Here is a 24,134-nt window from a genome sequence, read left to right on the forward strand (position 1 = left end):
GTGTGTTTGAGAGCTGCAGCAGCATTTCAGTCTTGGCTGCCACTGTCCCCCAGGCCCAGAGGGATCCAGCCAAGGATGTCCCCTGACACCTGCAAGGAAGCAGCACAATTGTCAGAATTGTCACCTGCCTGTGCAGCGTCAGGAGCAGCAATAGATGTTCCATGTGCTTTTCTTCCTACTGCAGAGGGAACAGAGTGCTGGTGCCAGGAAGAGAATTCCCTCTGGCTGCTCTGAGGGAAGAGACCATTTTCTGCTTCATTAAGCTGCTGCTGCTTTAATGTACCAAGGAGAGGAATAACAGAGGAACAGGGATGTCACTGGCCTGAGGGAAAACATACATGCTGGAAGGGAAATAGGCAGGAGTAGATCTCTAATAGACCAGGAGTATGAGATTGGTAGTCCTGGCAGTTTTAAAACTAACTAGAACAGCAACATAATTTGATTTCCCCTATTCTCTTTAACTAGAACAGCCAAGCTTTGTTGCTGCATTTCAACAGCTGCTTTTCCCAGGAGTTCCTTCCAAGCTGGGTGTTGGGGACAAGACTTTAGGATTTTAGATTAGCAGCAGATCTAGTTTCCATAACAACTCAAAAAGTCTGTTAGATCTAGAATAGCACTTGGGTCTCTCAGCAGCTGAAGTCATCCTGCTGCTCTATTTTTGCTTCAAGTGCAGGAGGAGCTGTTGTTTCTCAGAGCCCCTGAAGCTGTAGTACAACTGAGATGTGACAGCTGGGAGAGGAACCACAAGGCTCTGACAGAGGGTTGGGAGTGTCAGGTGGGACAGGAAGGATGAGCAGCTTTGTTCTGCTTTTAGCCCCAACTTCCAAGCCTGGGGCAGCAGGAGGGCTCTGCTTTCACCTGAGCTGCTCCTTTGTGTCCCTGCTTACAGGAGCAAGGACAGCCCTGAGCCAACAGAAGATGCTGAGGCAGGAGGTCAGGCAGTTCTGTTTATTGGCAAGTAAGTGCTGAAACCCATGAGCCCCACAAACACAGGTGCTCAGTGCCCTGTTACATTAGAATGGTCACAAAACCTTTGGGGAAAGTGCAAAAGATCAATAAACAAGCAAAGTTAGTTCTGACATACCTGGGGAAGGGTGTGAACAGAGTTTGGTGCAGGTGAGTTTCTCTTCCATCCAGCTTGAGTGGAAAACTTGTGACACATCAAGTGGAAGTCCTTTAGGTGAGCTCTAGCTAGGAGTTCATTCCAGAGTGAGCAGGCACACACACACCTGAGCTAAGCTGGGATCTGGAGTGTGTGTGGCCAAGAACTGCTCCTTGTTGGGGGTCACAGCAGCTGGGACTGTCCCTTTCTGCACTAGGATGCACCAAGTCTGTTCACTGCTGACATGGGAGGGGAAACATTCATTAAATCAGTGATTCAGGGTGGAAATAAAGTCAGGCTAAAACATGCCTGGACAGACACACTGAAAGAAAAGCCTGGACAATAACACAGGGAGCAAAGCTTGTAAAAAGGCTTGTAAACTTTGCAGTCCAAGAGCAATTTCCCAGAGGAAATGCAAGCAAGATGCATGGTCCCTTGCACAGAGGTTTGGGGTCAGGCCCTACGGTAGCAGGTTGGTCTTCACAAAGAAATCTTCCAGCTTCAGGGGACAGGGGCAGGTGGGAGCCTCCAGCCCCAGGACAGTGACTGTGGCTCTGGCCAGCTGTGCATTGCTGGGCTCCCAGGGGAGAGCAGGGGGCGTGGGCTTAACAGGCTCCTAAATTTCACTGCAGCCTCCTTGCCTGGTGTGCCAGGACAGGGCAGGGGGGGGTGTGGGACACTTCCCTGCTGGAATGCTCAATGGCTGGACTTGGGCAATTCTACTGGAGAAGGGAGGAAGGGCAGAGAGGCACCAACCACGCCTGACACAGGGAGTGTAAGTGGTGAGCAGCTGCTGAGGGACACAGCTCCCTCACCCCAGGAAAGCCACTGGGAGGAACAGGACTAGGGCAGGCAAGGGAAAACGAAATCAAGGAATCTTGTGCCATCAGGACTAACCTCAAAGCAGGCTGCACTGGTAGTAACCAATTCAGTCTTGGGTGCCATCAGCCCTTTCCCAAAACCTCACCAGAACAGTGTTCCCACTTCTTTCCCCCAATTCCTGTATGAGCAATGGAGTGTCGACCCTGAAGAGAGCAATGGTCTCGGATGAGGAAATCCACGTTGGAAGTGCCAGATGAGGGGTGCATTCTGCTTGTACATTCTTCTTCCTTAACATTTAACTTAACAGTTCCAAGTAAGTGACAGGAACTTTCCCTTTCTGGTTCCCTCTTTCCCCTATGAGCCAGTCTGGATCCATGCCTGGCAGGCTGTACACAGTGATCATCTGGGGAGAGAAGACAGCACATTAGACAGGACCTTACTCTGCAGACAGAGCCAAGAAGTTCAGTCAGATGAGGACTGAAAGAACAATAATTCCTGAAGTTCATTTAGCAGCCATCTGTGCCCTTTCCCTGGAGCTATCTGCAGCTTTAACACAACATCTATGGAAAACTGCCCAGTGATGTCCCTGTTGCTTTTTCATTCTCCAAAGTGACTCGAGGTACTTTTACATGTTGCTATGTCATCCCTTCTGAATACGGAAGTTCAGTCTACAGAACAGAAGAGTTTCCAACTTGCTGATTTTTCTTTTGTTCTCAGCATGATTAGAGCAGGCCTCCAGCCAACAGCTTATCCCATGGCTCTGGATAAGGCAGCTGTATTTGAGGGTCACAGTGAAGATATTAAGTATTGGAGTATTTTATTTTGGGTACAGTTGGGTTTTAACAGGGGGGCTTATTTGGGTGATGTTAAATAGTAAATGGTTGTGAGCACAAGCTCACTGCAACTCAGCAGATACTGCTATCCAGGAAAAGACTTAATAAAGCAGGTTTTAGGGGCAGGAAAAGGAACCAAAGTCCTTGTTGGGCACACCATGGGCTGCTGGGAAGCTGTAGCCAAACCCAACACTCAGGAAAGGCACCAACCTCATCTGCAAGAAGTGCCAGCTCGGTGCTGTCGGCTGCTTCGTAGTCGTAGAGGACTCTGGCCCTGCGTGTCCCACTGGCAGGAGGTTTGACTTCATTGGGGTTCAGCACACCCTCTGCCACGGTGTTGGGCACCCCAACAATTGTGGGCACCACTGGGATTGTAGGCACAGCAGGGAGGGTGGCAGCAGCAACAGGAGGAGAGGCAGCAGCTGCAGGAGATGCGGATTCTGCGTTGCCCACGAACGTACCTGAAAATCTGACAGGGGAGGAAAGAGCCCAGTTCAGAGAGGCTCCAGCCTGAGGAAACACAATCAGCTCTTCCTTTCAGCAGCTGCTCTGCAGAGATGATGCTCAAGAGTTGCAGCCTACAGAGGCAGCTGTAACACAGCCACACTGCCCTTCACATGGGGAAACACCCTCAGTTCCCAGGTGCTGAGGCTGCAGCAGGTGACATTTGTCTGCCCATTGTGACTCCAGTGCTCTGTTTCAGCACTTGCAGAGTTCCAGACTGATGTGTGGCTCTGCAGATGGGGCTGGGCAGGTGCTGCTCTGGCCTCTGATTGACTGGGTCCATTGTGCTGTGTCCTTGCCCTGCTCTCACACAGTCTGTTACCTGTTCTGCCTGCTAATTCTGCTGGAAAGGGATGGGCACTGATGCTGTTGAACTGGATAACACAGCTGGAGGCTCCCAGGCTTTGCAGGCTCTCTAGACTGACACAGTGATGGAGCTCAGGCTCAATTATCTAAGAGGGTACAGCTCTGGCCTTGGCAGTGCTCACACAGAGATTCCAGAGTCACTGAGGGGAGGAGAGCCCTCAGAGCTCATCCTGGCCAGTATCATACTTACATTTCTCCTTTGGAGCTGCAGGCATGGAAAAAGAATGGAACAGGAGTGTGAGTGAGCACGTAGAGAACACATCCCCTCCTGGGTGAGACCTGTGCTGGTGTGACAGGACCAGACAGGACATCCCAGCCCACCCCACGGGATGTGCAGCCAGCAGCACTGAATGTGGAATCTGGGATTTGTTACTGCTGCAGCAGAGCATGCTCGGGCTCATTGCTTGGCAACAAGAATTTGAGTCCTGTGTGATTTAACTAATTTAGAGGAAGAATGTTCAAACTCCCATGGCCATCATGCTTTGAGAGGAAAGTAAAAATCCAGTGGAAAAGCTTGTTCCAAATGCTCCACCACCACCACTGTAAACTCAGAAACTCTGTCAGAGCTGTGAGGGCACTTCATAACTTCTGCCCAGCATTATGATGGGAGGGAGAAAGAGCCCTGAGCTGGGGGTAAGGAGATCAATAACCCCCAGAGAAGTAAAAGCAGTCTCTTGTCTTACCTGCCCAGCTGCTTCTGTAGATCCAGCATGAACTGGTAACACTGAGCATAGTAGTTGGTCTGAGACTCCACAAACTCGTGGAGACAGCGAAGATGATTCACCTGCAGGGAAAAGGAACCGTCAGCTTGGCTGAGTTTGGCTGCCAGGCACAGAAACCCTCTGCTGCAGCTACTGCTCCCCTGAGGTACCCCCAGTTCACCACCTCTATTGCAGATCCAGGAGCCCAGAGCCCCTGTGGTCCCTGGCAGCCCAGGAGGACTCACGTGGGTGCTGCTGATGCCCTCCAGCAGCAGCCGGGTCACCTCCGCCTGCCGGTCGAACTCGGTCTGGGTGAGCCTGAGCTCGTGCTCCGCCTGCAAACAGCACAGGGTGAGGCAGCACAAGGCACAGCCCCGAGCTGCCTCTGCACCCCCTCCACACCCCTGGCAGCAGGATCCCCCTGTGACACTGAGCAGCAGCACAGGAGAGCCTGGTTGGGATCCCAGAGACCTCTGGCTGCATCTCAGCCTGGTTCCTTCTTAACCCTGCACTGGACCACTGCAGGTGATGGAATGGCAGCTCAAAACTGATGCATCAAGCAAGGAAGCTCCTACTCCCACAAGACTAGAACATGAAGAAGGGGAGGCTTTGTTAATCCTGAGCTATGTGGGAAGTCAGTTCCATGCCAGCTCTGGTCCCTTTAATCCCCTGTTTCTGCACCTGCAGGCACAGGAATGTCACAGCCTCCCCAGGCTTCTCTCTGGAAGTGCAGTGGTTTTGTTTTTATCACCACAAAACAAAGACTTGAGGCCAGGCAGCATTACCAAACTGCTGCTGCTAATTAAATCTGCAATGGAGATGAACATCCCCATCCAACTTCTACCCAAGGGTCTCCTTTGGGGCTAGTTACTGATTCTGAGCTAGGAGGAATTAAACACTGGTGAACAGCAGGCAGCTCCACAGCAGCTCTGGGGATTCAGAGACAGACTCACATGGAGACCCCACCAAACAGCATTCACACTGGGGCAGTTCTGCAGTACCAGAACACCCAGGTGGATCCTGGCAAGGAGATTCAGAAGTGCTGGAGCAGCCAAGTGTTCTGGTGCTGGCTCTCCCCTCCTGCTGATGAAAGGGGTGACAAGCATCCCCACATGTTCTCTGGTGTTATTCCTTAACACCAGGGCTGTGGTGTCCTCTTGGGATGAGCTGGGACTGTCACACAGGCTGCTGTGCAGGGCTGTCACAGCAGAGTGACACCCACTCAGCTCCAGCTCACAGGGAAGAGAATCCTTTCCCCCCTCCAGGAATGTGCAGCCATCAGAGCTGCCTTGGTGCAGGGGCTCCTTTTGCTGCTTTGGGAATGCCCTGACCCTTGTGGCACAGGACTGGCACGTCTGGAACGGAGCCCAGAGGGCTGATCCAGCCAGGCTCAGTCTCAGAGCAGAGGCCACATCCCTGGTGACCCCAGAGGAGACCCAGCATTCCCAGCAGGACAAGCTGGAGGTGCTGCTGGGGGTAGCAGCACTACCAGTGTAGGGCCAGGCTACAACACAGAAATGCTTTGACTGTCATATAATCAGATTTGTCTATTTTAAGCTACAACTCAACTGATCTATTTTCTTGCATCCTCTGTGTGAAAGGGATTATTTAAAGGAGAAGGGGGAATGCAACAGAAAACAACAGTGCAATGCCTTCAAAACACCAAGTGATTCTTGCTCCTGTGAGCTGAGGCTCCAGCATTCAGAGCTATTTAAACTTGTGCCAGGCAGACCCAGCTCCATTTGGTGCTGCCTGGGATCTGCCTCTCCCTGCCAGCTCTGAGCAGTTGCAGGATGTAGTTTCCTATAAAACCAGAGCTGGATGGTGACCTGGGAGGCCTCTTCCAGTCTTGTGCTTCTCCAATAAAGGAGAACTGCAACATTTACTTACACACTTCAGTCTATCCACGCAGAATAACCCAAAGAGAGGACAGAGGAAGAGATCCTTGCATGCTCACAGCTGGCTGTAGCCAGCTTGTTTGGTTGAGGGACTGAAGGATTTAAAGAAGAGGAAGAGCTGGGTCAGGAACAGCCAGTCCATTCTGCAGATGCCTTTGGAGTAACAGCAACAAGCTGCTGTCATGCACAGCACACAGAACCTCTGCCATCCTGCACTTCAGCTTCACAGCAATGCCTGCTGGGGGTGTTTGAGGTGGGAAAGAACAGGAGCCCAGGTGTCTCTGGAAGCTCCAGGCTGTGCTGGGGCTCCACACAGAGCTTGGTCTCACCCTCCATCCATCCTCATGGACAAGTCACACTTCCCTTCCAGAGCCTCCATGGATCAGAAGGTAAGTGCAGCTCATCCACAGAGAATCAACTCCATGAGGCTTCAAACCTCTGCCCTGACCAAGCTGCTCCCTGCAGCAGCTGGGGATGTGCTCTGTCCTTGCTGCAGCTCTGTGAGGAGCAGCTGGGTGGGTCAGGCCAGAGGCACATGGAGGATCAGAGCCTTGGCCACAGGAGCAGAGCTGGTCACACCTCAGCCACCACCTCTGCTCCTGCCACACAGTGCAGGGCTCTGAGCCTCCTTTCACCACACAGGGAAGGGTCTCCCACCAGGGACAGCCAAGGGGCCCATGGCTCACCCCCAGCTGCTGTCATTGCACTGAACCACCCAGAGGGATCAGGGCTGGGGCACACAACAGCAGCAGCAGCCCCTGACCCTCCCTGCCAGGGAACAGGCAGGGTTCCACATTAGCCCCGTCCTCAGAACACCCCCAGAAGGTTTGAGCACAATCCCAGCTGGGTACTCACCTTTTCCACCTCGTCGCTCCAGAGCTGTGGGGGCCACAGAGCAACAGGAGAGGAGATCAGTGTTGGAGACGTCGTGGTGAGGCACTGGGCACTGACACCAACAGCAGGGACCCTCCACGGGCACAGCAGGCCAGCTCCAGGACAAGCCAGCCCTTCACCCACAGCAGCTGCCAGATCCATGCCCCCTCCCCTCATCCCTGCACCCTGGAGCTCAGTTCCACAACGGGAGGGCGAGTCCCTGCCAGGGCTGCTACAGCCACTGCATCCCCTGGGCTCCAGGGAAAAAGGGATTGACAGCAGAGTCCTCTGCACAGCAGGCTCACTGTGCTGGAGCTGCAGAGGCTGCTGCTGGGGGACAGCCCTTTTGTAGGGTTGTGGAGAGACAAGTGAGCTCTCTGAGCCCAGGCCACATAGAGGCAAATGTTCCTCACCCACAGTGCAGAGAAATGGGATAACCCACCCAGCCTGCAGTGCCAACAGCCTGCTCTAGCACAGCAAGGAGGAAGCAGGGGCTGGATGCTGCCTCTGAGCCAGGCAAAACATCACACAGCTCCTTCAGCTGCCTCTGAGCCAGGCAGAACATCACACAGCTCCTCCCTGCTCTCCTCATCCTCAGGGGCACACCTGAGGAGCAGAACACTGCACACCTCCAGCTGCTGGTGGGATCTGGCTTCAGGACACGAAACAATGAACAGAAATCACACACAGCAATGGCAAAGGGAGAGAGAGGAGCCAGAAAAACAGAAAAACACATTGATCCTTCCCAGAGGTCCTTGGCTTGGCCTTTCCTCATCAGCCAACAGTCCTGGCAATGTGAAATTCCCCTGGAAGCAAGAGCAGAGCAGCCTGCAGCACCCACACCAGCAGGGCCAGGGGAATGAGCCCTGTGGAGCTCAGCTTCACCCCCAGTGTCAGCTCTGCAGGCCTGGGAAGGGCACCAGGCTCAGCTGGATTTGCACTGGGGGCTCAGAGGGAGAGCAGGCTCTGCTTGGCCCAGGCTCTCCCAGCTGAGCTTTGCTCACCAGCTGTCCCCAGGTGAATCTGTGGCCAGATTTGTTTCTCCTCTGTTGCCTTTGCTGTGCCACATCCAGATCCAACCCTGTGGTGCTCTGGGACAGCTCAGCTTTGCCCAGATCTATCCCTGGGCTAAGACTCTCTGTGGCTCCTCTTTGGGCAGCTCAGAGGGCAGAAAAGGCCATGATCTGCTGTTGTCTTCCTGCACCCCAGCTCAAGCCAGAGGAATCCTCTTTAAGGCACTCAATTTGTTTTTCTAGGAGTCATTCCTAGGAGTACAGCACATGGCAGGGGCTGAGAGAAAGGGATATTCAGGCTTACACAGCTCATGTACACCTTCTTACACAAAAACAAAAGGTCAGTGTGGGAGAGAGGAGAAATGGCTCCTCAGCCTCCAACTCATACAAAACAAGGGAGGTGCTTTTTTTTTCTTGGATTTCATTCCATCTGAGCCCTCCTGTCGTGGAAGGGGGAAAAAAAATCAAAGCACCATGTTATCCACCTCTCCAAAAACCAACAAAGTAAATTTAGAATCCAAATCAGAGCCCAGCTGAGGGCATGTGGGGTCCAGGAGAGAGCTGACCTGTTTGCTCACCTGTAAGACAAAGCTGTTCCCTTGGGCACAACCAACCCCTCCCTCCAGAAAGGAGCAGGTGAGCAGCAGCCACTGCTCTGCACTCTCAGTGCACACTAAGAAGTAGCACAAGGACTCTGGCCTGGAAGAAAAGCAGAGCAACAGGATGAAGAGCTCCTACCTTGCTGCAGTGCCTGACCCTTTGGGATGAATGCTGGGATTTGAGAGCTTGCAGCCAAGCAGCCCTGCCTGTGCAGAGCCAGGGAGCAGCCTGGGCTCAGCCTGTGTGCTGCTAATTAGAGATGCAAAGTGTAATTCATGTCACCCCTGCCAGTGCAGCTGGACTTCAGATGGCCCTTCACCCACCAACTGCAGCCTCTGGAAGAGTTTTGGAAGCCACAAGGCCTGACTCTGGTCAGGCCAGCACATTTCCCACAGGCACTCCTGGTAGGAGGCCCTGCTGTGCAATAAAACCCCTTGGGTCAGTGCTGGCTGCTCTCCCAGAGCCCTGCTCTCACTGCCCAGTGCCACCAGCACCAGCACAGCCTGATGAGGCAGCACTGAGCTAGGCACAGATGTCCCAGGGTAGACACTTGTTACCTAGAAAACCTCACAAAATCTGTTCTGTAAAGTTCCTGTACGTGGCACCTGCTCCCCAGAGCAGCTCTGCAATAGAGCAGGAACAGACCAAGGCAATTTCTGGTGAGGGCTGGACTCCATGAGATGCCAATGCACACTGTACAAATGCTTGTCTTCAGCTGTGCTTTAGCCCTGCTCTGCTCAGAGGCAGGGAAAGCCCAGCTTCTCTCCTCTGGGTGTCCCAGAGCTTCCCTGCAGTCCCTTGGAACAGACTTCCCAAGGGAAGAGGCAGAGCCACAGGCTGGCTCTGAGCTGCACGAGGAGACAGGAGAACTGCAGCACCACCAGCTTCAGCTTCTTCTGCAGGACTCTCCTCACTGAGCCTGGACTGATGGAATTGTTTTCTAGTGTTGTGCAAAGCTGTTTCTGATCCCAGCATCGCTCTCCAAGAAGGTCAGGACAGATCCCCCTAGGAACTAACACTGATGCTGTCAGCTCAGTCACACCTCTGGCTCCAAGTGGGATGGCTTTCCCATTAACCAAATCCAGCTTGTTTCCATTGTGCTTTTTGTTTCTGAGAAGGCTGGGCTGTCCTTTTTCATATCAGCAGATCCCACTCCCAGATTATTCTGTTAGCAGGCATCAGTGTTGTTCTGAATGCTGGTTAGGAAGCAAGATGATCAGTTTTCAACATTTTAACGAGAAATGTGACATTGTGCAATGGGGAGCCATGAACACAGCATGGGAAGTCAATTGCTTGGCCAACATCCACTCAGTGTAAGAGTGGAGACACAGTGGGCTGCTCACCCACCCCAGGCACATCTGGCTGTGCAACAGCTGCCAACACACTGGAACTGTAAAAAATGACTTCTGTTTGCAGAACAGACAAACCTGCACTGTTATTGACACTGGTGGCAGAGAGATTCCTCCACCTTTGCTTCTCTTGACCAGTTTCAAAGCCTCTGACACCGCAGTGCAGATCAGGCAGTCACTTGTGTGATACTGCCAGTGTACAGCTGGAACCATCCAGAAAGGCCACTCTTGGGGGCTGTTCCTCTCAATTGCTCCCCTAGCAATAACAACCATCAGAAGATCCCCACTGGAAATGTGGAGGAGGGCTGGCAGGGGAGCTGGTTTGGAAAGCAAACCCAGCTGCAAAGGGCCAGACCCTGAGCAGGCACCCCCAGAGGGGTGATGTGAATCCTGGAGGCCGAGTCAGAGCCTGGGCAGCCCATGTCACATTAAAATGTTGAAAACAGCAGAGCACTAGGCCTAAGTCAGGTAGAGAGAGGGGCAGGAGGAGGCTGGAGAGGCAGGATCCAGGAGGAGCAGTACCCAGTGATCTTACCGCTGATGCGCTGGCGGAGAGCACGTAATTACGAGGTCTGGTTTCCTGAAAGTCAGGCACAGCCTGGGGGGGAACAGAGGGTCATGTACAAGGCACCAAGGAGCCAACAGCAGTCACTGGGTGATGGCTGGAACAAGAGACCTGTGGCTTTTTTCCTGCCTGTGCTGGGAGCTTTGCTCAGACTCTGATGAGAGGAGGTCTCCTGGCTTGTGCAGCCACAGCTGGTGCTTGGACAGCAGACACTCCTGCTGTTGGGAACTCTGCATTTACAGCTGTCAGCTCATACAGCACCATCCCAAAGGCATTCCCATCCCCTTGCAGCCAGCAGGGAATTGTTGCATTAACTCAGTCCTGTGGGCAGGACCTCCCTTCCCCTTGTTTCCTGTCCACAGCCACTGTACAGGGCCTTGCCCTTAAAGCAGGAAAGTTTGCCAGCACTGGAGCATCCCTGCCACAGTGCCTTCCACTGCTCTCACTCTCTCCAAGCCACGTTTCCTCCTAACAGAGCCAGATCTGCAGGTTCCAGGAAGGCACATGGCTTAGCCAAGCCAAAGGCAGTGCAGGAGTTTTCATCCCAGGGGTCAGGAAACCTCCAAACCCAACCCCCTTCTCCACAGCTGAACTTCTGCCCTGGGGCACCAAGACTTGAGCACTCTGGAGGTTTCCTCCCTGGAAGTGCAATGGATCCAGTCCATCCCCCCCAGTTCTGGGCTCACTACCCACCACAGAACGTGGTGCTTTTATTCAGGTGAGACCAGGCCTGCTCCTGGGATGGCAGCACTACCTAAAGAGACAAACCAACACCACCAGGAATCCTCCTGGCCAGCCCTACTGCACACAGGCTGCTGTGAAGGGCTGGCACAGTCCTGCTGCATCCCAGCTCTGCTGTAAATCCCCTCAGGCCCTCTCCCAGGTTAATCTCTCTGCTCTCACCCAGATCCACTTATACACACTGACCCACTTTGCTGGGCCCAAGCAGCCAGCTGGAATGAGTGACCAGTGTGTGGAAGAGCAGCCAGGCAGTCCCAACCATATTTCTTTTTCATACCATTTAGGAGTTTTAGGGATGGCTGGAGGAAGGAATAAGGAGGAGCAATTGCTATTGCAAGTTAAACCTGAATATAGGCAGAAAAATGCACCAGTGAGGTTTGAGGCCAGCATAGCAAGCAGGCTGGACTCCTCCCTGTGGGGAGAAAGGATGGTTCAGAGAAGTAGCTGCTTATGCTTTTTGGTTTTTGAAGATCAAGAGCAACTGAAGAAACCTCTCCTCCCATTCCCTGGTCTCCAGGGAGTCCCAAAACTAGTCACAGCACATGGGATGAAGGAGGCAAGCTTCTCTTGTACTTCTGTGCATGGAGAAGTTGAATTTGCAAGCAGTGATCAAAAGGGACCCACCTCCCTCCCCCTTCCACTCTGGCAAATGGGGAAAAGGGGCAGAACAGCAGCACAACCAGATCATCCTGCCTGTCATTGTCTCTGGGCTGCCCTTCCAGAGAGGGACTGGCCACCCAACCCCAGGGGGTTTTCTGGGGAGCCCCTGCCTCTCTTGAGCACTGCTTGCAGCAACGTGGATGGACCCAAGGGATGCTCCAGAGGGGCTGCAGGCAGTCTCTGACACTCCCACCCTTCTGGAGCACCTTCCCCAGGCAGCCACAGCCCTGATCACGCTCAGAACATGCTCCAGGGCCAGTCCCAAAGGGACCAAGGAGAGATGAATTTTCTTTTTAAAAATGGGAAAGAGACAATGAGAGGTGTTAAAGGAAAAAAAAAAAATCACAGCACTGTTAGCACAGTCAATACTCACATCTCCCTCACACTGAGCAAATCACAAAGAAACAAAACAAAAAGGTTAGTAAACAAAACAGCATCAACAGGAGGACAAAGCACAGAGTCTGTGGGAAATGCACAAGCCCAGGTGCTCCACAGCAGCTCACAGGTCTGGGCAGCAGCTCCAGGGGCATCAGGAGACAGAAGCTGTGGGAACACGAATTTGCACTACAGAGGGGAAAGAGCAGCAAGAGAGAGGTGAGCTGGGAGAGCTGGGATACTTCAGCTTGCATGGGGAGGTGTGACACAGGACTCCAGGCAGGTTACAGGGAATGCTGTGATCCAGGTGAGGTGTTTAGAGCACAGGGAGGAGCTCTCCCCACTGCTGGGAGCTTCCAACTTGACATCCAGCAGTCAGGGAGGCACCCAGAGCCCAGGGACTCCCCCTTTAGGGTGACAGATGGGTCCCCAGAGCAGCAGCTGGATGTGCTCTGCTGCTGTGCTCAGTGTTTCACCTTGGGGAGGACACCCTGAAAGCCTGGACTGGCTCTGCACCTGCCTGGGACACCCCAAAAGCTCCAGTGGGAAACAAAGTTTTTCTTTTCCAGCTACAGGGGAGTCCCTAAAGCAGGAGAGTATGTGCAGGTGAGAGGCCTTGGGATCATCTGCTGTAGGGAGCAAGGTAAGGAGGGTGGAAAGGGAGGAAGCACAGGAGGCATCTGAATTCCTGCTCTGACCATAAAGATAAAGCAATGGCCACCAGTTTCCCCAGAGACTGGGGGCACTGTCCCCTCCAGAAGGGGAATGGGGGATTCCTGGAGTTACTTTCAGAGGATCTGGGAGACCTGACTGATTAGAGGAGGCTTTTTTAAAAGGGCAGCTACTACTTCTGTTCACAGCTGTCCTGTGTAGGTCTGAGCACTCTGTCAGGGCTGCTGAGCTTAGCACAGCTTCTCCATCTGCCATGGATGTAACTGGAGCTGGAGGAAAGGGAAAACACCTGGGAACTGCTACCCAGGGAGAGGCCCATGGTTAGAAACAGGCTCATAGCAGGGCTGGTATCCCAGTGCATCCCAGGTCTGACTGACAAGGACAGCCTGATTCTGACTTGAACACCTTTGCCAGTTGAGCTCCTGGCGCCAAGGCAAGAGCAGAACTTGGCAGGTCCTTGTGCCAGCAGCCAGAGCTCTACAGGATGCTCCAACCAGGCCCTCCAGGGAACCCATCAGTGCCCAGTGGGATGAATTCCCCAAAGCCAGAGGGCAAGACAAGCTGTAACTAGAGCACCATGAACAGAGTGAGCAGAGAGGCTCAGGGACAGACCTTGCAGCCAGTCTGACCCTGGCCACCCCTTACAGGCTCCCACAGCACTCCTGCCTGGGAGCTGGCAGAATCCTGACTGGTCTGACAGGCTGGCACTGCTGCAGAGCTCCAGCAGCCTTTCCCTTGTGCACCTCCCAGCTCAGCTCTCTCTTGCCTTGGTTCAACATCCCCTGTGAAAATCAGCAAGTCCTCAGAAGATGCAGCCTTTCAGTCACTAGCACAACTCATCCAGCAACCCTGATCAGTCAGGAGGCAGGAGCCTGGGTCAAGTGCAAGTTTCCAGACCCCAGAAGCTCAGAACTGTCTCAAACAGACACATGGCTCCTGCTCCAGCTCCCTTCCACCCCACATGAGGAATTAATTCCCCCACCCATGCCTGCCAGAGACAGGACACAGGAGAGTAACCTAATTTTTGACCATGTGAGCCAAGCCCTGGGGCCAGAAGGACGGGGAGGGAAATGAGGGGAGGAGTTACACTGCGGGGAGGGAAATGAGGGGAGGAGTTACCGCTGCTTTTGCCTCGGCAGCTTTGGCCTTCTTCAACCTGGCCTTGCAGGCATCCAGGTCCAGGCGTCGGTTCTGCAGGATCCTCCTCTCTTTCTGCAAGGGACAGGAGACGGCTCAGAAGCAGGATTGAGGAGGGGGTGTGCTATCACCTAGGAATCAAATCTATTTCTTTATTAAAACATGCCAGGGAGAAAGCACCAGTTGCTATGCTCATCTCCTTAGCAAGAGTTTTGGGGCTGGTTGCCAGGGATACAGGATAACCTCCTGCAAGCAGGGCAGCCTGTGATGGGTGGTGCCCACAGGCTGTAGGAGTGGGGAAATGAGTTACTTTTTCATGCACATCAGCTGGCAACCCTTCCCTATCAGAGAAGGAACCTGAGCAGATCTAGGGCTGGTACTTCTCATCCTCACATTAAGGGGAGAGCTATGGAGTCATCCCTTATCATAGGGAAAGAAAAGGGGTTCTCTTAGCACTGTTTCCCTCTCCCCCTGCCCTCCCTGTCTCCAGGGCTGTGACAAGCTTGCCCTGCCCTGGTGGCACACTCACAGAGATGGTTCTCCAGTCCCCCTCCAGGAAGTTGCGCAGCGGGGTCAGGAAGCTGATGGAGGCAGAGCGGATGAATTCCCGTTCTGCTGCACCCAAGCGCCTCTGAGTCTCTCCAACTTTAATCAAAGTCTTTCCTGCAACAACAGGAACCTTCAGCTCCAGAGAAACCAATTAACACGTGTTGGCTTCAGCCAGCTCACCAGAGCTTCCACACTGCCGTGCTGGGGGACACAGGCACAGCTGTACCTGGCCTGGGCAAGGTGACCATGTCTGTCCCAGCCCAGCTCCAGCCCTACCCACTCTGCTGCTGGCCTGAGGCATCCTTTCACTGCTCCCAGGGCAGCTCTGATCTTATCTACCTGTTGAGGCACTCATGCCACTGATGGATTTTACTGCCCTACCTGCTTGCGCAGACTGATCCTTCTCTGCCTCGTAAAACAGAGGCACAGGAACAGAGCAGCAAATTAAAAAGCACCAGAGCAGAAAACATGAGTTGATTAGGCAGCGTTGGCTATAGAGGCACCCACAGCTGCTCTGGCTCTAACAGGACTCACTATTGAACAGCTATTGATTTGGAGAGCAGGAACAAAGCTCATGGCAGGGGCAAGGACAGCTGGAAGTGAAGGCTGTGTGCTGTGAGGATTTAAGAGCAGGAAGATGCTCTGTGGGGTCAGGACAGGCCTGCTGCAAACATCTCAATGCAAAACAGGGATGGATTCCCAGGACTTCTCCATTAGCCAGGCTGACTTACCATAAGGTGTCCCTGGCCCAAAGTCATTGGCTGCCTCTGTCATGTACTGTGCCAGCAGCTCCCCGTTGGTGACCCGGGAAGGCACCTTCCTGTCCAGCTTCTCATACAGGAACTCCTCCACTCTGGCACCTGGAGTGGGGACAGCAGGGAGGCTGAAAGAGGGTCCCTGAACTGGGAATGATGATAGCCCAGCCCATGCAGTCCTCAGAGGGTCCCTGAACTGGGAATGATGACAGCCCAGCCCGCGCAATCCTCAGGGATGCACTGGACAGCAGTGCCAGGAGCAGGGGTCCCTGCCAGGCTGTGAGGTGCTCTCAGCTGCTCAGGGAAGAAGGACAGGCCCTGCAAGGACACATTTCTCCCAAACCCCACAAACCCTGCCAGAGGCCTTGTCTTTCAGTGACATTTGTCCCTCAAGCCTTAGGAGAAGCTGGACTTACTGGGGTTTGGCTGCAGCAGAACTTCAGTCTGACGCAAGATCTTCTCTGTCCAGTTCTTTGTGCAGTCTGCCCTGGCCAGGAGGTTTTCAAAGTGGGCATCAAGCTCAGTCTTCTCAGCCTGGCCCAGTTTTTCTTCAGTAAACTGCAGGAAGAAGACAATCATTAGGTCTGTTCTTCCAAAGCAGATTTACAGTGTGTTGGAGAGCTAATAAGGGACATTGAAGTTGCTTTTGTGTTGTGTATTTACCTTAGAATAGAGCTAAAAACCCTTCAAGGTATCATTCTTTTCTCCTAGGCCTCTTTCACGGGAAGAGGGCAAATTTTTGCCCAAGAGTAGAACAAGCATTGGGCTAAAAATAGACTCCAGGTCTGAGAGCTGTTCCAGAATAAGTAACTTTTAATAAGATCTAGTACAGAAATAGTCCAGTTGTGAGGGATCTATTTAAATATGCACATGGCTTCCACTGCTTCATGCAGGAGAGCAACAGACATCCTTCACATGAGGGAAGGTGCTAAATCCCTTCATCTCCTACTGACCAACTCTGTGTCCTGCAAACCCAAGGGATCAGGAATGCCACCACCATCTGAAGTCAGGAGGCTCAAACTCAGGATTTAGGTAAAAGCACTTTCTGCAAGTGACTCTTCTTCTGGGACACAGTCTGGAGCAGGGAATTGAAATACAACACTGTCCAGCTCTTCTCAGCACTCAGATTCATACTGGCAATGGACAATCCCTCACTCTGCAATTCCTTTTAAGTCTAAAATTAGCAGTAAGGAGAATTAGGTGGTGAAAGTCTCCAGTGTTTTCATACTGGGCAGTAGCACCTGATGCAGCCTTAGATGGCCTGGACACCCTCCACTGCTTCCTTGAGGGATTTCTGAGAGAAGACCCCATTCCCTCTCATCCCATCCCATTTCCCATTTGCCCTTTTCAGTGAAGTTGGCCAATTTCAGTGTATTTTGAAGCACAATTCCCTGCTCTTGACAGACCCAGCATCTTCTTGGATTATGCTAAAAGACCCTTTGGACAGCTGTGCCAGTTGGGGTCCAACAGAGGCTCCAGCTGTCCCTTAACCCTTGTTACTGCTCTCTGATGCCATTGCTGAGTCACCAGGACATGGTGCTGTGCAATACTGGCACAGGCAGATGCCAAAGATTACAGCCTGGCTAAAGCTCTGGGATGAAATGCAGCTCCTGTCTCATCTACCACTGATACCCTTTCCTCCATGTTTCCCTCCTCCACAGCTCAGCTCTAGGTGGGCTGAAATGTCCCTTCCATGGGGTCTTGACCTGGGGTTGCTGCCCTTCTGAGAGGCTTCCTGGCCAGCTCTTTCCTTCCTCACCCAGCCCAATGCTGGGAACCAAGTGAGATAAGGAGAGCCCAGAGCAGGGGCAAACAGCCCTTGGAGTCCTGTTACCAGATGGCTGAGATATGCAAAGCCTCCAGGTATGTTTACACAGCGACCTGTTTGGCACCAGCCCCTGGAGTGCTCTGTCAGATGTGGGAGGTGACAGAGCCCCAGCTGCAGGGACAATTCCTCAGCTGCAGGGACAGGGATCCTGTCCCTGCTCTCTGCACCAGCAGCCCCTGGTTACTGCCATGTAATTTCACCTAGGTCTTGCCATGGTCCCCTGGGTAAAAGCAGATTGGGTGTGAGAGGGTGTTTGTGTTGTTTGGTCTGTGATTCCTTTGGGGGTCACACATGGCTCTCAGTGGCTGAGGCTGCTTTCCTCTGTCTGGGAGCCCAGGGCTGTTTTCAGACTCTGCCAGGCTGGGCTGAGTCACTGCCATGCAGCAAACCGGGACTTCCCAGGTATCTGGCACCAATTCTTGAGTCATCTGTTAAAGATCTTTCCTAAACAAGACTCTTTGATGCAAAGGTAAGGCTCTCTCACCCCCCCTTTCCCAGACAGCATTTTGAGACCTCATCTCACTTTCAAGTCCAGCTTTTTTTCCTGCAGTTTAGGCTTATCCTGCACCAGCATCTGCCCTGGAGCTGTCAAACCTAAACCCAATTTCTATTCAGCTGAATTGAGTCAGCTTCTTACAGCATTGCTGCAGTGCCAGATCACTCCAGCACCTCCACAGTGCTGCTGCCCCTGTCCTGAACACTCCAGCTCTGGGGTCCTGTGCTCTATTAGCAAGTGACATCTTTGGCATCACTGTCCTCTGGGGCTGTTTTGTGTAACCCAGTGCAGGGGTCACAGCTCAGCATTTGCCAGAAATCAGAAACTCAACTCTTATCTCAAGTCAGGCACTGAAGCTGTTTGTCTTGCAACAAGGCTGAGGGCAGCAAGGCTGGGGATGCCTGGCAATGCCAGAAGGGGAGGGTGGGCAGGAATCTCAGCCACAGCCCCTGGTTCCAAAGGGTCAGGCCACAAAACAATCTCTTATTGAGGCTTCTTTCAGGGTTGGAAAGGAGGGCATGGAGTGGGTGCAAGGCACGGGAGGCTGTGGCTCCACTGACAGTCCCTCAGTGTCCCCCTGATCCAGGAGCTGGATGTGCTGAACCCAGCCCAGGGACAGCCTTGGGGGGTTGGTGCCTCACTGCAGTGACCCCTGGGTGCTGTCCCTGCCCAGTGCCACCTCCTCCTCCTCCCCCCTGTGCACAGAGTCTGATCCAGCTCAGTTTGATCTCTAATGTGACTCTTTAGACCTATCAGAGAACCGACCTGACTTCACAGCAGTGGTGGGGATGTGCCATGAGGTGCAGGGAGAGCAGGATCACCTGCTGCAGGAGCAGGCTGCCATGGGATCAGATGAAGCTTCTGGAGGCACAGCCAGCTCAGGAGATCACAGGTAAATTACACTGACCTAGGAGCTGGTTTGTGTTTTTGTCTGCTGCAAGTGGAAATCTGAGATTTTGGGTGCAACAGATCTCAGCTGCTGCTCCCTTCTGACCTGGCTGCCCAGTGAAAAGGAGGGTAGAAGAACAGCAGTTTATGAAATTTGGCTACTCAAGCACTTCAGGCAGAACTCCCCTGTAAAGGATTTCTATTCTTGAGAATCTGTTTTCATAACACAGAAATTTGATTAAAAATATTTCACTGTGACACCAAGAGATGCAGGAGAAATGAACTGATCATACTCTCAAGCCTCCTGACTGGAAAAAGACAGACTTTGAGTATTTTATATCTTGCTGCTCCCAGACTAGAAGCACTGCTGTCTTTTACAACAGATTGCCAAAAATGGCAGTGATACTGGGTTTTATCAAGTTGATTTACAGGCTTGGTCTGTTACAGATCCCTGGGGAGAGGGGCAGGGCTGGCAGAGCACAGGCAATTGCAGTGCTGAGAAGAACCTCCAGCCCCTCCATCCTGCCATGGCAGAACTACTCCCATTTGTTTTCTAGAACCTGAGGACTGGGTCAACACCCTGGAGCAAGTCCCAGCTCTGCATGCTGGGATCATGAGCCAGGTGGCCGTGCTGAGGCTGCTCCCCTGCAGGAAACATCCCTGCAGCTGACCCAGAGCAGCTGCTCAATAATGCAGGGCAGCCTTTTGTCAGTGCCACTCTCACTCTCCAGGAAGAGCAGAGCTGTGCTGCATTCCAGGACATCAATAATTCAGCCAAAGGTTGAGTTTCCTCTGGGAGGCTTGGCTGGCCAGCAGGAACAAGAGATGCTTTATCAGGTGGACAAACAGGGTGACCCAGCAGGAAAGCAGCACTTGGGGCACAGGCCCAACAGGAGCATGGATGTGCTGCACTGCAGTTAGGGCAGCTGCCCTAAGCATTCACAGCTTGGGGAAAGCCTCTTCCCCAAAAGAGTTGGCAGACACAAGTCTGGGGTGTCAGGAGGGTCAGCAAGTAGTGCTGAGCTGGAGGGGCCCCTCTGCACTGCAGGTACAGATCAGACAGGCTGGGTCTGTCTAAAGGACAGAGCTGGCTTTAAAATAGCCCATGCTGAAAGCACCAGCACCTTCATTTCCTTAAAAGAGGAATAAAATCCCAGTATAATAAACACCCATGCTGTATCTCTGACAGGGTGGCTGCAGCCCCCTTGCAGAGGATCTGGGGGCAGAGCTCAGGCCCTTGTACCACTTGCAGGGTCCCCATTTTATCCAGCTGGATGTTACCTATGACTTTCTACTTTAAATTACAAAGATCAAACCAGGGCCAAGAGACTTAAACCAGGCATAGTCTCCTGTAGCTGCCAGTAGATTTAGATTGTTGGGTTTTTCAAAGCCTCCAAATAGCTCAAAATGTCCAAAACACAGAAAAATTTACTCTTTTGGTGATTAAAAGCACAACACAGTCAGCTCAGCAAATCTGGCTCCCTCTTTGCACAGGGTTGCAGTAGGAAAGAAGCTACAGCCACTCAGCATCTTAGAACTACTTAATTTTCAGCAACTCTGGACCAGATAGAGAGTCTGCTCCAAGTGTTTGGTCACCAGGAGGCAGGAAAGCCAGGCTGGGAGCCAAGTGAAACTGTGCTAGAGGACAGAAGGAAGCCATTAACAGGCACAGCTTGGTTAACTCATGAGCAGGCAGTGAGGAGAGGAAAAACACTGCGGTGGTGGGTGACCTTGGCTGGACGTGAGGTGCCACCAAGCCTCTCTATCAGCTCCCTCCTCAGCACAACAGGGGAGCTGAAAATAAAATGGAAAAACCTCAGAGTTCAGGATTAAGGCAGATAATGAAGAAAAAGTTGTGTGTGGAAGCAAAGGAAACCAAAAGATATTCTTGTCTTCTTCCCATCTGAAGTGATGTGTGAGCACTGCCTGGGAAGCTGGGCCTCAGTCCATGTCCAGGTCACTCCAAAAGACAAATGTGCTCTGTAATCATGTCCCACCTCCTCCTCTCTCTCAGGTTGTACTGCTGAGCAATGTCCCATGGTGTGGAACATCCCTTTGGGCAGCCTGGGTCAGCTGTCCTGGCTGTGTCCCCACCAAGACTTTGTCCTTTCCTTGGGTCACCTTCTGCTCTCTCCAGTTCTAAAGTGTGAGCACCAATAAGGTTGGCAAGCAGAGGGTTTATTTCATCTACAAATGATAAAAATCTATTTTATCACCAGAGTTCAGGGAGCTGGGGGAGTCTGTCTGTCTGTCTGCAGGGGCTTCAGGATGAGTAAGTCAGCCTCCAGCTGTTTCAGTAATGACATTAGGGCAGGATAAGCACCCAAAAGCTGCATTCACCCTTGGGCATTTCACCCAGAGCCTGCTCACATCAGAACTGACAAAAGACAGACCCCAATTATTTCCAGAGCTCCCTGAAAGAGCCTGGCTTGCAGCCTGTCTAGAACAGAGAAATCCAATGTGTGGCCACACAGCTTCCACTGGCCAAGGTTTGGGATCAGACCCACTTATGATAACTGGAAGGTGCAGCTGAGCAAAGGCAGAGGCCCTTCTTCAAGTGAAGATGAAGAGTGACCTGTCAGGAGTCTGTCTGCAGGTGCTGCATCCCCTCAGAGAGTGCAGATCTGGCTGCAACTGGTGCAAGTGGTAACAGAGGCCATCCCCAGCTGAATGCTGAACCCTACACAAGCTCTGTACCCTTGCAGCCCCAGCCTAGAAGCTCATTCCCCACTCCCAGGGTAGCAGAGCTGTCCACTGCTTTCCTACCCCAATTTTCCTGTTTGCTTTGCTTTTCTGGGGGAGCCCTGTGACTGGAGCATGAACAAGCAAGAGCCAGGTAAAGGAAGCAGTGGGTTTGAGCTGTTTTGATTGGGTTTTGTCATGAGGAGCCTAGTCCAAGATCATTCTTCCAGCATGTACATTGGGATGTATTTGACAGATTTCAAACCAGCTCCTGCCCTGAGCCAGCCCAGAGGTGTTGTGCTGACCATGCCCTGTCTCCTTTCCCCCTGGCTGAGCCCTAATTCCAGTCCAAGTGAAGCTCCTGTGTTGGTCAGACAGCTCTGCCAGACAGCAGGAGCAAATGCTGTCTGAGTGGAACAGCACATAATGGCCAGTCCATTTATCTCCCAGCTGCTGCAGTTCCAGTAAAACATCACTTTGTTAAATGCCTGGAGCTGCAGAAAGCATCTCCAAACACTACAGAAAACAGCTTTTTCTAGGCAGGTTATCCCCATCCTAGAAGATCTGCAGTGCTAAAGAGGGCTACAAAGCCAGCCCTTACTGCCCACAGCAGAGCTCAGCTGTCAGTGCTGGCTCTGGGGGAGATGGGGCAGGGCTCACCCACACCAGGGCACCATGGGCACCCCAAAAAGGCTGAATTGCCCCAGCAGTGACCCCTCATGAGGTGGTTTTCAGCCTCAGAGATCTCCTTCCTTCCAGCTCCCCCTCCTTACACACCTGCTCGCTGTCCACAAGTGCCAGCGCTCATTTGGTTTCAAGAAATTACTACTGTAATTAGGCATATGAATATTCATGTACGAGACAGTGGAGTAGGTGTAGCAGGCAGCAGCCACGATTTCTGAACGCCTCCTTGCTCTGGAATCACTGTGTGCAGACACTGTTCCCAGGCCTGTCTCCTTCCTACGCCTTGGAGCTAAAAAACACTTATCAGAGACTTACAATAAGGCTTCTAAACAAGATTTCTCTCTAGCATTTCTTCTGCATCCAAGGTCATTTGCATGAGAACAGCATCTTTGGGTTTTCCATCTGCTCCTTATTTTGCACCTGTAGTTAATATCTCCCTTTTTCATAACATATGACTCACTGGCATGGCTGCAGGAGGTGATATCTGCTTACAGGAGACCAGTCCTGGGCAGAGCCAGAATTACTCCACTGCACAGAAGGTCTGGAGTGAGGCAGCTCTGCTCTCTTTGTTTACCACCCCCACACAATGGGCAGAGCAAGAAGCCCAGTCCCAGAGCCACCAGCTGGACCTCACCTTCCAAACAGGATCCCAACCAGTTCTGACCTGCCTCTCCCCTCTCCTGGCCAAACAAGAGCAGTTTTTCACCCATTATGCCCAAGAAATGAATACACTCAGGAGCTCAATTTCACCACCTGCTGCATGTCTGCTGCTCATGTATACCCAAATTTCTTCACAGCTCTGAGGAGGGTTACTGCATCCCCAGAAGCTCCTGATCTCAAGTCTGCGAGTACCAGAATATTTTGAGTTGGAAGAACCCACAGGGACCCCTGAAGGGATCCCACAGGGACCCTGGCCCTGCACAGAAGTAGCCCCAAGAACCCCGGCTGTGCCTGAGAGTGTTGTCCAAGGGCTCCTGGAGCTCCACAGGCCCTGGGACTGTGACCTTTCCCCAGGGAGCCTGTTCAGTGCCCCAGCACCCTCTGGGGAAGAACCTTTTCCTAATTCCAACCTAACCCCCGACTTAGCTCCCGCCATTTCCTTGCATGGTCCCGGTGCCTCACCAGCCCCGTGAGGCCCGACCCGCTGGCTTCCAGCAGCTCCTTCCCATCCCTTCATGGTCCCAGTGTTTTCCCAGGGCTGGCACCTCCTGCTCCTCCCCAGGGGCTGAAGCACAGACCAGGTGCAGGCACCTGCAGCGACAGGAACCGTCCCACAGGATCCCACAATGACTGGCGTTGGAAGGGACCCCTGGAGAACATCCCATCCGAGCCCCCTGCCAGGGCAGCATCACCTGGAGCAGGTGACACAGGAGCGCGTCCAGGTGGCTTTGGAACGTCTCCAGAGTGGGAGGCTCCACGTCCCCCCTGGGCAGCTCTTCCAGATCCCCGCACCCCTTCCCGGCGGGTCTGGGCACGGACAAGGCAGCCTCAGGCCGGACCACACAGCTTTGTTCCCTTAAGGCCAATAACGCCAGGCACGACTGTGCCCCGCATCCCCTCCCCATTCCGAGGGCCATCCCCGGGGCTCTCCCCCGGACCTTCCCCGGCACCCTCGAGCCACGGCCGGGGCGATGCTCCTGCGGGGATGCCCCTGAAGGCGGTGCTCCGGCTCACACAGCCGGGCCCGCCCAGCTCCGATCTCCCTCTCCCCGGGCCCCAGCAAAGCCCCCCTGCCACCGCCAGGGCCTAGACCCGCGGCTCCCCCGGCCCGCCACCTCCGGGTGGTGCCGCCCCGCCTCACCTGCATGGCGCGGGAGAAGAAGACTCCCGCGTCCGACGCCAGCTTTTTCACGTTGAACTCCATGGCGGCCCCGAAGCCGCCCCGGCCGCGCCGCGCCCCCGCTGTCACCGCGCCCGCCGCGCCGCCGCCTTTTATAGCGTCGGGTGAGGGTGACGCCCGCTTCACGCCTATTAAAAGGGCTATGGCTTCTTGCAGGGTCCGTGAGCCCCGGCAGCACCACGGCGGGCGGGGGCGTGGGCG

At 53.3% G+C, this 24,134-nt stretch overlaps 1 protein-coding gene across 3 annotated transcripts; it reads right to left on the reverse strand.

Annotated features, from left to right (window-relative positions):
* Window positions 1-933: 933 nt before the first annotated feature.
* On the reverse strand, window positions 934-23,995 carry SH3GLB2 (SH3 domain containing GRB2 like, endophilin B2). Of its 3 annotated transcripts, XM_063175021.1 has the most exons (12): window positions 23,895-23,995; window positions 15,932-16,073; window positions 15,492-15,620; window positions 14,741-14,874; window positions 14,194-14,286; window positions 10,597-10,659; window positions 7,082-7,105; window positions 4,574-4,663; window positions 4,311-4,411; window positions 3,818-3,832; window positions 2,968-3,226; window positions 934-2,327 (listed from the first exon to the last, which is right to left on the reverse strand). In XM_063175021.1, exons 1-12 carry the CDS (start codon window positions 23,955-23,957, stop codon window positions 2,220-2,222), a joined length of 1,221 nt encoding a protein of 406 aa, XP_063031091.1. In that variant the 5' UTR covers window positions 23,958-23,995; the 3' UTR covers window positions 934-2,219. The 3 variants fall into 3 exon arrangements, with proteins under 3 accessions (XP_063031091.1, XP_063031093.1, XP_063031092.1); XM_063175023.1 differs by lacking the exon at window positions 10,597-10,659; XM_063175022.1 differs by lacking the exon at window positions 3,818-3,832.
* Between the last annotated feature and the right edge of the window lie 139 nt (window positions 23,996-24,134).

This window comes from Melospiza melodia, chromosome 22, assembly GCF_035770615.1.
Source record: "Melospiza melodia melodia isolate bMelMel2 chromosome 22, bMelMel2.pri, whole genome shotgun sequence".
NCBI classification, from domain to species: Eukaryota; Metazoa; Chordata; class Aves; order Passeriformes; family Passerellidae; genus Melospiza; species Melospiza melodia.

Excerpts from the sequence above, each read along its gene's own strand:
- SH3GLB2 (XM_063175021.1), bottom strand. The coding sequence starts at position 23,957 with ATGGAGTTCAACGTGAAAAAGCTGGCGTCGGACGCGGGAGTCTTCTTC. Across the intron at positions 15,621-15,931 it reads TCTGCTGCAGCCAAACCCCA|GTGCCAGAGTGGAGGAGTTC; the intron begins GTAAGTCCAGCT and ends TCCCCACTCCAG. Across the intron at positions 2,328-2,967 it reads TGGCACTTCTTGCAGATGAG|ATGATCACTGTGTACAGCCT; the intron begins GTTGGTGCCTTT and ends TTCTCTCCCCAG.